Source organism: Myiozetetes cayanensis, unplaced genomic scaffold, assembly GCF_022539395.1.
Source record: "Myiozetetes cayanensis isolate MyiCay16 unplaced genomic scaffold, myiCay2020 scf26, whole genome shotgun sequence".
In the NCBI taxonomy this organism is placed as follows: Eukaryota; Metazoa; Chordata; class Aves; order Passeriformes; family Tyrannidae; genus Myiozetetes; species Myiozetetes cayanensis.
In genome coordinates, this window is record NW_026087477.1 from 4,772,324 (window position 1) to 4,785,926 (window position 13,603).

General features: G+C 48.1%; 1 protein-coding gene across 1 annotated transcript in view; it reads left to right on the forward strand.

Annotated features, from left to right (window-relative positions):
- The window catches only part of ELL (elongation factor for RNA polymerase II), a 49,319-nt gene that overhangs the window by 19,084 nt on the left and 16,632 nt on the right, over nt 1-13,603 (forward strand). Inside the window, exons 2-5 of the mRNA XM_050321233.1 lie at nt 4,791-4,838; nt 9,420-9,541; nt 9,865-10,028; nt 13,064-13,317. Coding sequence (XP_050177190.1) covers nt 4,791-4,838; nt 9,420-9,541; nt 9,865-10,028; nt 13,064-13,317 — 588 coding nt within the window. The remainder of the gene's footprint in view (nt 1-4,790; nt 4,839-9,419; nt 9,542-9,864; nt 10,029-13,063; nt 13,318-13,603) is intronic.

Here is a 13,603-nt window from a genome sequence, read left to right on the forward strand (position 1 = left end):
CAGCTCCTAAAATTCCACCTAAACCATCTCTTTTAAAAATTACCTGTTTGGGAAGCTCCTGGAAGGATGCAGGTGAATCCCAACTCCTCCCCCCCAGCATCCCTGTGACTGCCCTTCACACCCTGAAGTGAAAATTTGGCTTTTTACTCAATGGTGGTGGATTAATGTGGAATTTCCAAGGCTCTTCCCACGAGAATGTTGGATTTGAGTGGCAAAGCTGTGATTTTTGGAGCCTCAGCAGAACTCAGTCCACTTCAAAATGGGATCCTTGGGAGGCCCTTAAATTGCAGCTGGAAATCGTGGTGCATTTTAATTCCCTAAGTAGTAGGTGGGACATTAAAAAAAGGGATATATTCAGGAGGCTTTTTACTGCTGTGTTTCTGGTAGGGGGTAAATAGAAACCCCAAAATAGCGGAATGTCTGGGGAGAGAAGCCTTTTGTCTCTCCCTGATGTGCAGTGGCTCTCCTGGGCCAACCTGGGCTAATTGACTGCCAGTAAAACTTCACCCAGGCTCCCCTTGAAGTTGTGTGTGTATTCCAAGGTATTTCTTTCCCCTGGGATTTTGTATTTCTTGCTTGCTTAATGAACTCGGGGACTCGGGGGTGTCTCCCACGAGTCTGTCGCTGGGCGCATCTGCTTTGGCTCTGGGCTCTGCTTGGCTCTGCAGGGTCTGTGGGGATGTGTTGGAGACAAAAAAGGGAGTGGAAAAGATCTCGAGGTTCTGTTCAGCCCTGCAGGAGCTTTTCCCTGGTATCCAGGTGTGCTCAATCCGGGTATCCCCCCCGGATTGGGATCTGAGCCTGTTCATCCCCCCCTGTGCTGAGAAGCCAGAGGAAGCAGGGGAGGGAGCTGGTCCTATATTTGGACCTCACTGCGTGGGCAAGAGAAACATGAACTGGTCCTAACCAAAGAATTAAAGAGGAACTCGGACTTTGGGGTATTGCAGAGCCTGAAATTCGTGCAGTTCAAGCTCTTTGTGTTTGTTCTCGTTGTTGTCGCTGGTTCCTGCGGCGCAGCAGCTTTACCTGGGCACTTGTTTTACCTGGAATTGCACGTGGTGGTTCAAAATACCCCCTTAATGCCAGCCTTGGTTAACAGGATTTTATAGTTTATATTTATTGGAATTCTTGCTACTAATTTTAACCGTTTGCAAGAAGCTTTAAATTCTGAAAATAACACCACCACCCCCCCCAAGTTCCAGCATAAATAAGGGTAAATTTTCAGTTGCATTTGTGCCTCTGAATGTTCAACAAAACAGGACAAACACACCAATACTAAGTTTAGGCAAATATTTTCCATAGAACACTGCCTCCAGTATGAATTCCAGTAAATACATGACAGAACTTCCCAAAACAACATCTTCTTTAATTATCTGCATTTCCCTGAAGAAATGGGAAGGTTTCCAGCTGGTTACTCGACCTGAGGATTTCCAGTGTCCTGTGTAGGAAATCATCCCTAACAGGGTATTTTATTAACTTTAAATTCAATTCTTCTGTGTTTTATTGACACCCTCTTGTTCCTCCTACTCTTTCCTCAGCTTCCACGTGCCAGATCTGGAGTATTTAAGGTGTGAGGAGCTCTTTGTGTGTGGCCACCACCTCTGAGAGCTTTCAGAGTCTCTGTAAGGGTTTGCTGTCTCCCCTCTGTCCCAGGGAAACCAGAGGACGAGCATAAAACCATGATAATAAAAGCCAAATATCTTTGGGGGATGAGTTTTGGGGGTTTTTTTTGGGGGGGGGGTGATCTCATGGCTTCAGAAATAATCTGACAAAAAGCACTTGGGTCTGTTGGGGTTTGGTTCGTGTTGGCGTCCCAGAGCAGAGCTTTGGTGTTGGAAAACTTGCTGCTTTATTTCTCCACCGTTCCCAAAGAATCCAGCAGGAGCTGTGGGAGGCAGGGAGCTGGGCATGGAAGTGTGGAAATGCTCTTTCCAGATAGGAAATGAGTGAAATTTTACAGAGTAAAACACTGGGGTCTGTTCAGACCCCCTTTGGAGGGTCTGTTTTCCAGTCGGGCAGGGCTGGTCGTTCCACTTTGGGTACATCTCGGGGAAGCTGCGGTTTGGATGTTCCTTTGGAAGTGATTCCTGCAGAGCTTTGGGGGCACCACCAGCGAGTTGGGCTGCAGGGAAGGATTTTGGTTTGTTCCAGCAGCTCCTTTGCCGTTCCGGTAACCGGGAGGAAACTCCCACAGCTCCCTGTGGGACCTGGCAACCCGCAGAGCCCCGGGAATGCTGTGCCAGCCTTCCAGCCCTGCCTCAGGAAGCCTTTGGCTGGAACAATAGCAGGCAGCAGGAGTGGAATTCCTGCCTCTTTAGGTGTGTTTAAAGGGGCTTTGCTCTCCCTGAGCGTGTGGAAATCCCTGGCACCGAAGGTGGATGGAGTGGCATTTCTAGGAACTGTAAGGCAGGAAGTTCAGTCCTGGCGTCCCCAAGGAAGAAGAATTAGGTGACTCTTAGGTGACTCTTGAGGGGATGACACAGGGATTTTGGAAGTGGCAGCGAAAACTCCTTAAAATTGGGGGTTTCTCCGTGCAAGAACGTCCGAGAAAGTTAATCCAAATGAAGATATAAATCCTAATGCGGTCTTAATTTGGTTTAACTTAATTCCTCTGCTTGCTTGTGCTCTGGATGAAGGTGTCCACGCAGGGATTTAATTTCATCTAATAAAAGTACTTGGATCCATATCCTTAATTCGTTTAGGGTGTGCACGTGTTCTCCTCTTCCACGAGCGCTTTCAAGCGACCCGTAGCCAGGGAATTGGACATTAGGGAAATGATGCCCGTGTAGGTACAGGGATGGTGTTGCTGAGAAGCCAAGAGCCTTCCCTTCCCTGCCTAAAAAAGGGAAACATGGAGCAGAGTATCCATGTCTTCCGTGTGTGGAGCGTGGCAAGGAGTTCCAACGCTGATATTCCTGCTCTGGGGATCACAAACAGGGCAGCTCGGGAGCCTAAAAGTGCTGAATCTTGGGAAACACGTCTCAGCTTCGCCATAAACACTCCCAAGCTTGGTATCACACGGCTTCCAACCGGTTCATCTGCAGACTGGGGAGTTTGTAAGTTCTGTAATTGAAGCTTGTCCTGATTTGTGCAGCAGGACTTTTGTCCCTGCCTCCTTATCCCGCTTCCGTGCTTCTTTCTGTTCCACTTAACTTCCCAGAAGGAGCAGCAGAACTTCCACCAATCTATAATTTGCTGTACAAGAACCACATGGAGGTTTTGGTCTTTTTTTTTTTAAAAAAATCCAGATTTTTTTCGTGTTTCAAATGCTTGTTCTGCTCGAGTTCTGTGTTCCTCTGGAGTTTCTGGCCACGCTGCAGAGCACGGGGTGAACACGCAGAGCTGGCCATGAACAGCGTGCTGTGGAATGCAGTGTCGTGGCACTCGAGGAATCCACTGATCTCTGTACCAAGAGCAAGATGTTGTTTATTGTTGCTTTATAAAGGTTGTTTCGGGTCTATAAAACGCGTCATCCAGCGCTGTCGGCTCCGAGCGCGGCCGCGCTTCGCTCAGCGTCGTAAATGTCTTGGGTGTGCTGCACATCTGGGAAACGGTGCTGGATGGGGCTCTGGGAAGGCTCAGGCTCTGTCTTGGGCTGGATTTTTTTTTTCCCTAGCGAATTTGCCCGTTTTTGTGTTAATATCAGCACATCCTGGCTGAGATTTCCTCGCTCCCGGGGCTGAGAACGCTCGGAAAGGTTTTGTGAGAGATGATGATCAACTTCAAGGGGTTCCAAGGTGTTTAATTCTTTTGCTGCTTGAGTCTCAATGCCTGCCTCTGTGATCCATTGGAAATCAATCCCTTGGGAATCCATGTGAGCACTGTGACCCAAACACCCCTTTTGGACTTGGGATCCTCAATCTCTTCCTGGTGATTATTTTCCCCATGGAAATGTGTCTCCTGTGTGTGTATGGCAACGTTTTCGCTCCTAAATGACACTTCAACCTGTTTTGTCAATTCTTTTCTCCCTTTGGAAGGGCTTCCCAGTGGGGCACCATTTCCTGTTGGGTGGCATTTAGGAAAATAAAACCTTCATGGCCCCAATTCTGCTGAAATTGGAAGAAATCAAAACTTAACCTGGCCAAAATTGGGGTCTGTTATTTCTTTCCCTGCAGTTAAAACCTCAGGTGAGGGTTGGAATTCCGAAAGCCTTCGTGATCTCTGGAATCACAGCAAGGCAAAAAGGCTGAAATTGGGCACTTTTGAGCAGATTTGAGGGGATTTTGGAGCTCACAGGAATATGACTTTTTAAATGTAAGCCAACAAATCTGGAGGAAGAGGCTGATTGTTGAAACAGGCAACGTAACAACAGGGTTTTGCAACGGAGCTCCAGTTTGCTTTTCCAAGCTTTCCCTTGGAAAAAATTCGCTTTGCGTCTCCTCGGGCCCGAGATCTGTAATAAATTTTCCCTTCAAGTGTCCATTTTTTAACTCAAAACTTTATATAAAAACACCAGAGAGGCTCGGCTGAGCTGTTCTGTGCCCGAAATGTGGCGTGGGGAGGAATGGAGTGTCACCTCTGAGCTGTTCTCCTGAACCAAAGGTCACCTTAGTTTTATTTATCCCTTTATAAATCGCTGTCTCAGGAGTTTTTTGTGTTTTCCTGCTCGGGATTCTCTGTATTTCCCTGAACCTTTTGCCTTTAAAAAACGATTTAAAGTAAAAAAAAAAACATACAGGCAAAAAAAAATCAAGCTGAGCTGTTTTTCGCCGGTGAACGTCGGAGCTTTAATTTCTCCCAAGGTGTAATTTTTGGTTTTCCATTTGTTGTTTGTTTTTTTCCTTTTGTAGGATGCTGTGACATCAAAACCAGTCATCCAGTTCCAAGGAAGCCAAGGGGTAAGTCTGTGCTTGGATTGCCTTGCAGAGTTATGCAGTCGATATAAGGAATTTGTGCTATTCCAAGGAATAATTCCCAGCTCAAGGAACAATGCTCTGCTTGCTGACAGGGAGAGTTTGAGGTCCAGGAAAGCTTTTCCCTCCCCTTTATTTCCTGCCCTTGCTAAAACCCACGTGAAACGCAGCTTTAGGAGGCCGTGCTGATGGGTAGAACAAGGAAAAGGGTGCAGAAATCCATGGAAAAGCTCACCTGCACCCCAAGGGAATGCCGTGCCAAGCCTGGTAAACTCAGGTCGACTGGACCTTGTGGGTCCCAGTTATTTCCAGCAGCAAAACTCCAAGTGCCCTGCACCTTTATTTGGTGTAACTGTGCAGCTCCTGTGAGTACCAGAAGGTCTTTTACATCTGGGAGTTTTATTTCTCTGACTTCTGTTCCGATGCCTGAACTCAGCTGTGAGCAGCTTCTCATTTTTATTCTTTTTGTTTTCACGTCAGAACTTTCAGAAAGGCTTGAATTAAGTAGACACTAAATGCAGCACATTGTCCTGGCCCACGTAGTGCTTTGTGGCATTATTCTCGTTAATAGCACACAGAAAATACAGCAGGAAAGACATGATTGTTATTGTAAGTTAAGAAGAAAAATACAGAGCTCCTTGCCCTGGGAAATACAGAAAGGAGCAATTTCCAGGTTTGTTTTGGTTTTTTTTAACTTTGTTTAGAATCAAACTTCCCCGAAAGCTGAGATCAAAATCCGGCAAAATCCAAAGCCGAGCGGAGGAAAAAACTTCCAAGGGCGTGTGGATTTGTCTTTATTAGAGGAGAAACAGCTTTGCATGTAATCAGGAATAAAAGACTGGGAATGCTTTCCCTTGGGAGAGAGCACCTGGTGAGGATCTACCCCTGACTTTTCCTGGGAAGCTGCTCAGGTTTTGGAAACACGGGTTCTTATCGTAACGAGGGATATTTTCAAATCACGCGTAATATTTTCAGGTTATAAAAATCAGTTATTTATTGCAGTTAATTGTGTCAAGAGCCCTTAACTTCCAGAGAGGATTTTTTTTTTTGGTGGGAGGGCTGTTGGTTACCTGTGTGTGTGCGAGCCCCTGGAAAAGGGGCAGGAGGGGGATGCGGAGCCTCAGCTCGTTAATTAATCGCACCTCACGAGTAAAGGCCGAAGGTAGAGCTGTGAAGGAAGAGGGATCCAGCTCCACGGGAGCAGGGAGAAAGAGCTCTTTGTCCCTTCAGGATTGTTTTTCCTGGGGGCATGACAAGGAGCTGGCAGCTGGGGAACCATCTGCTTTTAAGGGTAGGGCTCTCAGGATTCTCCTGCTTTAAAATGCTTTCGAGGGATCCTCCATCAGCTGGACCCCGGAGAGAATTCCAGGAATTTCACAAGCTCTCAGATCCAGATGATGACATTTAAAACACAGTTTGTTTAGCTGCTTATATTTTTTTTTTTATCAATGGCCTTCCTGTTTTGCTTCCCAAAAAACGTGGCTCCAGGGAAAGCCCGTTGGCTTTTTGTGCATGGCACGACTGTCGGTGGGATTGCAAAGCGGTGTTGTGAGGTTTTATTAAGTGGGAATTTTCTGTGCAAATATCCCTCTGACAAGAAGGGAAAGCTTTACTTGATGATTAGGGGAGGCAGGATGTAAAATAAGAACGTTGCAGTTATATATATATATATTTTATATATAGGAATGTGCTACTTCTTTAATTCTCCAGGAGCCTTTAAATTACTTTTTACCTATTCCAGTGTCAGGGATACTTTCAGTTTCTAATAGACAAAAAAAAAAAGCAACTTTCATGTTTGATTCACTAATTAACCAGGGAAGGGAATTGTTGGGAATAAAACAGCTGGTCAGGAAGGTGTTTTAGAAAAGGGGGATTTGGGTTCCAGCCCAAAATAAAACAGCTGTTCCAGTGGCAAGGCACAAAAAACCCCTCCTGCCTGGACCCTGGTCTGGATGGAATCTCTCAGGAGTTTGTAAAAACCTGGGATACATTTCTCTACAGCAGTGCTGGTCTCGTTAATGGCTTTTGCAGTGCAATATTCCTTGGAATAATCACAATTTCAGCCGTAGTAACCAGCTTGTAATGAGCAGAGTGTTCCTCTGCTTTGAGGTGCTAAAGTGGGATATGCCTGAAGAACAGCACCTGGTTGTTAGTTTTTCATCACCAAGTGAGGTTTTTTGGGATGGTTTTTTTTAAGGTTTTGTGCCCATTTCTTGAGCGTTTTGCTTGTTTCGACGTGCACATAAATTAGAATTTAGGAGCCCAAGTACCCCCAGCATTACAAGTGGTGATAGTTATGCACAACTGTACAAGGAAGGCTGAAAAAAAGACATTCAGAATCAGAGTTGGGTGAAATTTGCAGGTGCTTGGTGGGGAGAGAAGGGAAAGAACTGAACTGGGAGCGGGGGGTAAAAAAAAACCCTTCAGCATTCCAAAAACACGTGTGTTCAGGGAGCTTTTTAACGTGACTCTTGGGGGGAAAAATGCCATTGCTTTTTGAAAATCCAACATTTCCCCCCATTTCTGGGCACGAAGCTGTACTGGTATTAACAAGGGGAGGTGAAAAATCTCCATTCAGAGCGAGCTGTGCCCAGATGAATGTTACTTGAAAGAGGGAAACAGAAGTCACATCTGCACCGGGCTATTTTTAAGTGTCTCTGGTTACTGGTGCAATGCTCGGGCACCAAAATTAGGGGCTCCCCTCGAAGCTGATTCGGTGGCTTGAGAAACCTTCTGGTTTTTTCAGCTAAAAATAATTCCTAGATAACGGCCGGGTTTCGCACACCACGCTTTTCAGTCCTAAACTGACTCTGCCTTCCTGCCTCGTTTTACATCCTCAGAAAAAGCTGCAAGAACTCCACAAAAAAAAAAGCCAAAATTTGGGGCTGCTGGAGCAGCTGGTTTCTCCACCCCCCCCAATGGTAAATCAGGAGAGAGGAGAAAGTTCTGTGGTGTGTGAATACACGGTTTGGTTGCTTTCCTATTTTCCTTCCTGGGGGCAATCCCGTTAACTTTTGTGCTGTCAGGGGGATTTTTTTGAAGCAGTGTTGCAAGTTGGAATGATGAAGGTTTTAAAAAAGAGTGGGAATTTTCTGTGGAAATATCCCCCTCTCCCAAGGAAGAAAAGCTTTTCTTTTACAAACTTAAGTTGTTGGCAGCACAGCTCGATCCCCCCGACCAGCGGCTCCGGAAGGGGAACCAACCCCCTTGAATTTACCTTTTCTCCCCGTTCCCACCGAACTGATCTGCAAAAACACCCCCAATCTGCTGGTTACAGGACTCTGGTCTTGTAAAGCCAGAAGGGAATTTTATTTCCCCTGCCCTGGGTGGGGGCAGAGGGCGCAGGGCCAGATTAAAAGGGCTCGAGGCTGGCAAGGGGAGATAACGGGGCTCCTCAGGGAGGGCCCAGCAGCACCCACATCCCCACCAAATCTGCCCCCAGGTATCCTGGGGGATAACTCTTCCCTCTGTATAAAACAAGGCTCAAGCCTGGCTTTCTGGGCTTGCCTTTGGAAGAAGGGAGCTCTGTTTGAGGGCAGGGAGGGCGCTGCAGGGGCTCAGCTCCAGAGCTCCTGGCTGCCTCTGGCAGCAGCCCTGCGGTTCATTTAGCAGAGGGGCACAGATGCTCTGGGTCGCTTCCCAGGCTGCTGGAGACATCTGAGGTCGAAAGGAAACCACCCAAAACCCCCTCCTGTCCCGGCAGCAATCCTTCCTGGGCACAGTCAGGCGTGGATGCCACGGGCTGGTTTTGCTGGGAGTGTGTATTTTCTGCATATATGTGGCAATCCGGGTAAATATAAATCCGTGCGGTTGAGTGCAGCCGAAAATAGGTTTGCAACTGATGTTCCTTCTGTCTGGTTTTTCTGGGAGCCATCTTAATTATCAAATATTGATGTGATAGTAGAGCTCAGACGCTGGCATTTACGTTGGATCTCCAGTGCAGAGTGGGGAGAGAGTTTTCCCTTTTGAAAAATGAATGGCTTGGGGTGAGGGGGGGTGGAGGCGAAGAAAAAACAATGCAGGATGGCTGTGGAGTTGTCTGAGGAGCACAGTTAATGCTTGATTAAATATTTAATTTAGCAGCAGCGTCACACTCTACTGTGAGCCATGAAATCTTGTTATGGAATTATAATATCTTAAAAAAGAAGAAGGGTGCTACCTAGTGACCTGGCTGGTGCTATGTTTAGTGCTGGCTCACTAATTCGAAAGAAACAAGCCCTGAGTGTTTTAAATTGAATATAAACAGGGTGTTTTGAGCCTGAATCGATAGAACTGGGTCAGATTCCTAGAGCAAGGTTATTGTGGGCTCTGTTGGAGAGGCAGCAAGTCCCTTCCTTGCATCTCTGTGCTGTCTGTAGTGCCCTTTCCCTCGTGTCCACACACAATGGGGTAACCTGAATTCTCCTTGTAGCCTCTTGCTCTTCTCGCCCTCCTGTGCAGAAATCCAGGTGCTTTTCTTGCAGTGGGTTGCAAAATGCCTGAAAAGCACTGTGGCTGCAGGAGAACCGGGTCCTGTGCCAGCCTGGGGCACCCAAGTGCTGATGGTTTCTCCCCTCTCCCGAACAGCACATCGCGATTCCAAGGCCCGACCGACCGACGGAAGTGAGGACCTTCACGTTTTACCTTTCAAATATCGGCAAGGACAGCCCCCAGGGGAGCTTTGACTGCATCCAGCAGTATGTATCCAGGTGAGTGGTACCTCCAAAAAAAACCCAAAAACCAAAAAAACCCCAGCCTTTTTTTTTTAACCTGTGTTCCACGGATCTTTTCCCTGACAAACCCCAACGAAGCTTGATACGTGCTCCTCGATTTTAGAGCCTTTCTCATCTGTTTGAGTGTGGTTTTGGAAAGCAGCTGAGTTTTCTCCTGAGCTCTGGAAGAATTTGAGTTCCCTCTCAGCTCCTCTGTGTCCCCCACTAATATTTAACTGGCACAGCCCCAGCTGTCCCCCGGTGTCATCTGCAGCATCAGGAGTATCTTTTCCACAGCTTTGCTTTTTTTTTTTGTGCAGCAATGGCAACATCCACCTGGATTGCCTTGGGAGCATACAGGACAAAATCACCGTGTGTGCTACTGATGATTCCTACCAGAAGGCGAGGCAGAGCATGGCACAGGCCGAGGAGGAGACGCGCAGCCGGAGCGCCATCGTCATCAAACCTGGGGGGAGATACGTAGGTAAGCCCCCTCTCCATTTTTTGGGAGAGTTCTGGAGAGTCCAGGTTCTGGAGTCATTGCTGATGTTGTTTGCTTGCCCGTGGCAGTGTCTGGTGGTTCCTTATGGGTGTCTGGTTTAGGGTGCTGCTCTCCTTGCATTGTGTCGTCTTCACGGTTCCATCACCACCCCAGGGCTCTACCTGGAGAAGCTGCGGCTGCCCCATCCCTGGAAGTGTCCAAGGCCAGGTTGGATGGGACTCAGAGCAGCCTGGTCTTAGTGGGAGGTGTCCCTGCCCATGGCAGGGGGTGGAACTGGGTGATCTTTAAGGTCCCTCCCAAGCCAAACCTTTCTGTGACTCTGCCGGGGTTGTGTGTGTGCAGTGACATCCCTGGCTGGCTGCAGGTCACGTCTGTCACGCTGGGAGCACCCTGCTGATCCATCACAGTGTCTGTGCCCGTGGCCAGCTCAGCTAAAAACGTGCCACCACCGCGTCACACACAGCTGGTGTGTGCCCACTCCAGACCAGAACGTGCCACAGGTTGTGTTAATGAGCAGAGAGACTAAAGCAGCCTGAACAGGCCACCTCGCTGTGACAACAGAAGGAAAACCTTAGGAGAGGAAGTAAAACTGTGGCAGATATCACAAGGAGCCTGCAGAGACCCAGCTCTGGGCTCAGGGCCCTGCTTAACCTCGGGTCACAAACTCAGGGCGCAAACACGAAGCAGAAAGCAGGGTTTCAGTATTTGTCCTTTTTGAGGCAGCTGTTTTTTCCTGCAGCCCATGTGATCTGTAGCCAGTCACTGCTCAGAGGACCTGTGACGAGAAGGGTGAGTTGCAAAATGTAGAACTGACCCTGACTCAACTGGCAAAGTGCTCAAAGCCGAGAAACGAGATAATAATCAGGAAGGAAATGCATTGATTTCCTGTAGACTAGAAGATTATTTTGTTTAGCTCCTCTTTGAGAACATTACAGTAAGTGCATGAAGTTGAGGCTCGTGAGGGAGAAGGTTCTCAAAAGGCAAATTGCTTCCCGGGGAGACGGAGCAGAACTTCTTGATTTAAAAATACTCCTGCTAAAACCTTTTACCGCCCTGAAAATGGAGCTGTGTAAAAGCAGTGGCTGCTCCTAGATAAGATGTCAGCGTTGAAGACAGGAGGGGAGCGCTGGTCCAAGAAGGAAGAGCCTGGAAGGACAGTCCTGGTGTGGGATCCGCACATTCCCGGTGTGCCAGCACCATCAGCTGATTCCCATTCCCGGCAGGCCGGGCTGGAGGGACAGCACTGGCTCTCACATTTCCATGAGAACACGGAGCTCAGCACTTCAGCGGCAGTGGAGTCATTCCAGGCAGCTCAGATGTGGAAAAATTTATAGGAGATGTTGAAATTGGAGAGCAGCAGAACTCACAGATGTGAACTGGCACTTGGATAAATACATGTGTAAATAGATGCCTGCAGGTAGAACCTGCAGGGGATGTGTGTGCTTGTATCCACACCAAACGTGTGTGTGCATCCATATCCATGCACCTGCATAAATATTTTAAAATCCTTTGTGTTCTGGCTTAACTCAGTTGTTTTTTTTTTTTTCTTTCTTTCTTTTCCTATCACTGCACATTTTGGCTCCAGCCTCAAGTGGAAACCCTCCCAGTGTGTGTTTTTTTTTTACCGCTCATGACCTGGCAGGAGTTGAGGCAGCTCTAGAAAGCTGACGAATCCTCTCTTGTCCCAGTCGCTGGGAACAAAAATCCAGTTGACCTCTGGATTTTTGGGGGTGGTTTTTAAAGGCGTGAATTGCTGCTGCTCTTGCCTCTCACCTCTCCTGAGGGGAGGTTGGGTCCTGCTTGCTCGGGAGCCACTGCCGGTGTGTAATAAAAAAAGCCAGGAAATGGGGCCTGGGTTACGCAATCCCAGCTCAGTAAAACAAACAGTGCAGACAATCCCCAGTATCTTCAGATGACTCAGTTGGAAAACTGTCGCTTCCTAGCAGTGGAGAAGTGCCATCCTGGAATAAACCCCCCGAAACACTTGCAGTAAATGCCGGATGGTTGTTTGTCCTGGCAGAAGGTCACTTTCCCTCCAGCCCCAAGTGATTTATTGATTGTGCCTCCACGGCCTTCAGGACCTTGGAACCCTGCTCGTTTTCCTCCCAGCTTTGCCTTGCTTTGCCTTTGGTAGCAGGAACCTGGCTGTGGGACCCTCTGCTGTGTTCACAACAACCCAGTTCTTTTGCTCTGGGGCTGGTGTGAGGGTCTGTTTTTGGTGGGAATGGTGGTGGTGGGGAAATGAATTCTTGGATCGTGCTGTCAGCAGCCAGGAAGCACGCTGAGGAAGCTGAGGTGCACTTTTTGAGGCAGCTTTTATGTTCTCACTTCTCTGAAAACTCAACTGGAGGGTTGAAGCAGCTCTTAGTCCAGGGTGGAAGGGGTTATTCTATGAGCACAGGCAGCACCCTGATGAATAGGCTGATGGCCCAGTGTCAGCCCCATTCATGGGGCCGTGTTTGGAGGGGGAAGGGAGGTGGACCCAGCCCCATAAAGTTCCTATTGTTCTAAAAGCAGAAACATCTGCTGGAGGAGCGTTTTTGCTGAGCTCAGCAGCGGGGAGCCGCTCGTTGACCAGTTCTGGTCTTTCCACCCCGTATTTCCACTCTTCTACATAATAATGCAGAATTTTCTTCTCATAGGGGAGGGGAGAATAGTTTGGGGGTGGGGGGGGGGAATAGTTAGATTAACCATGGGGATACGTGCACTTGGGATAAATGAAAAGCTGGCAAACAAAGGGAGCTTTATGTAAGCTGGTGGCCAATAATGCTCAGGTTTCCAGAGCTTGGTGTTGCTGTTTACTTGTTACAAGCTTGTCATGAACCATAAAACTCATGGGGGTGCTCGTTCCGTGCCGGAGCAGAAAGGGGGTTGTGCTGGTTGTGTTTTTTTGTCCTTCCTTGTCATCTTGTGGCACTTCAGAGGGGCCGCGATGAGCTCTTCTCGTGCGTGTTTGACAGCCCACTTGGCCTTTTGCAAGGTGACTGCTGCAGTTCACTATTCTCATCTCATTTTAGGCAAAAAGGTTCAGGTGCGTAAACCTGCACCAGGAGCTTCCGATGCTGTTCCCTCCAGGAAGCGCCCAACGCCAGTCAACCTTGCCAGTGCAATAAAGAGAGGCAATAGTGCCATTTCTCAGAGACCCTTCAAAGATAGGGTTGTGCACTTACTGGCACTAAAGCCTTATAAGAAACCTGAACTTATTCTCAGATTGCAGAAGGATGGACTTTCTCAGCAGGACAAGGATTTGCTGGATAACCTTCTGCAACAGGTTTGTACTCTTTGGCGGAGGTGACGATTTTTAGGTAAAGGGAAATGTCTTCTCGGAACCCTCCCGGGTCAGTCTTAACCTGTTATCTCCAAACTGCAGCTGAGTGTGTCTCTAAAGGCCGTGGGTGACACAGTTCCCAGCTCGTGGTGCTGTTGCAGAGATAGCAGGAGCCTCCCGTGGCTACGCCTCGGGTTAGGGGGGTTTGCAACCAAGCTGGATGATTTTGGCCCACCAGATCAGTCCTTTCAGAGGAAAACTTCTGCTTGGTCGTGGGGGAGGATTGGCT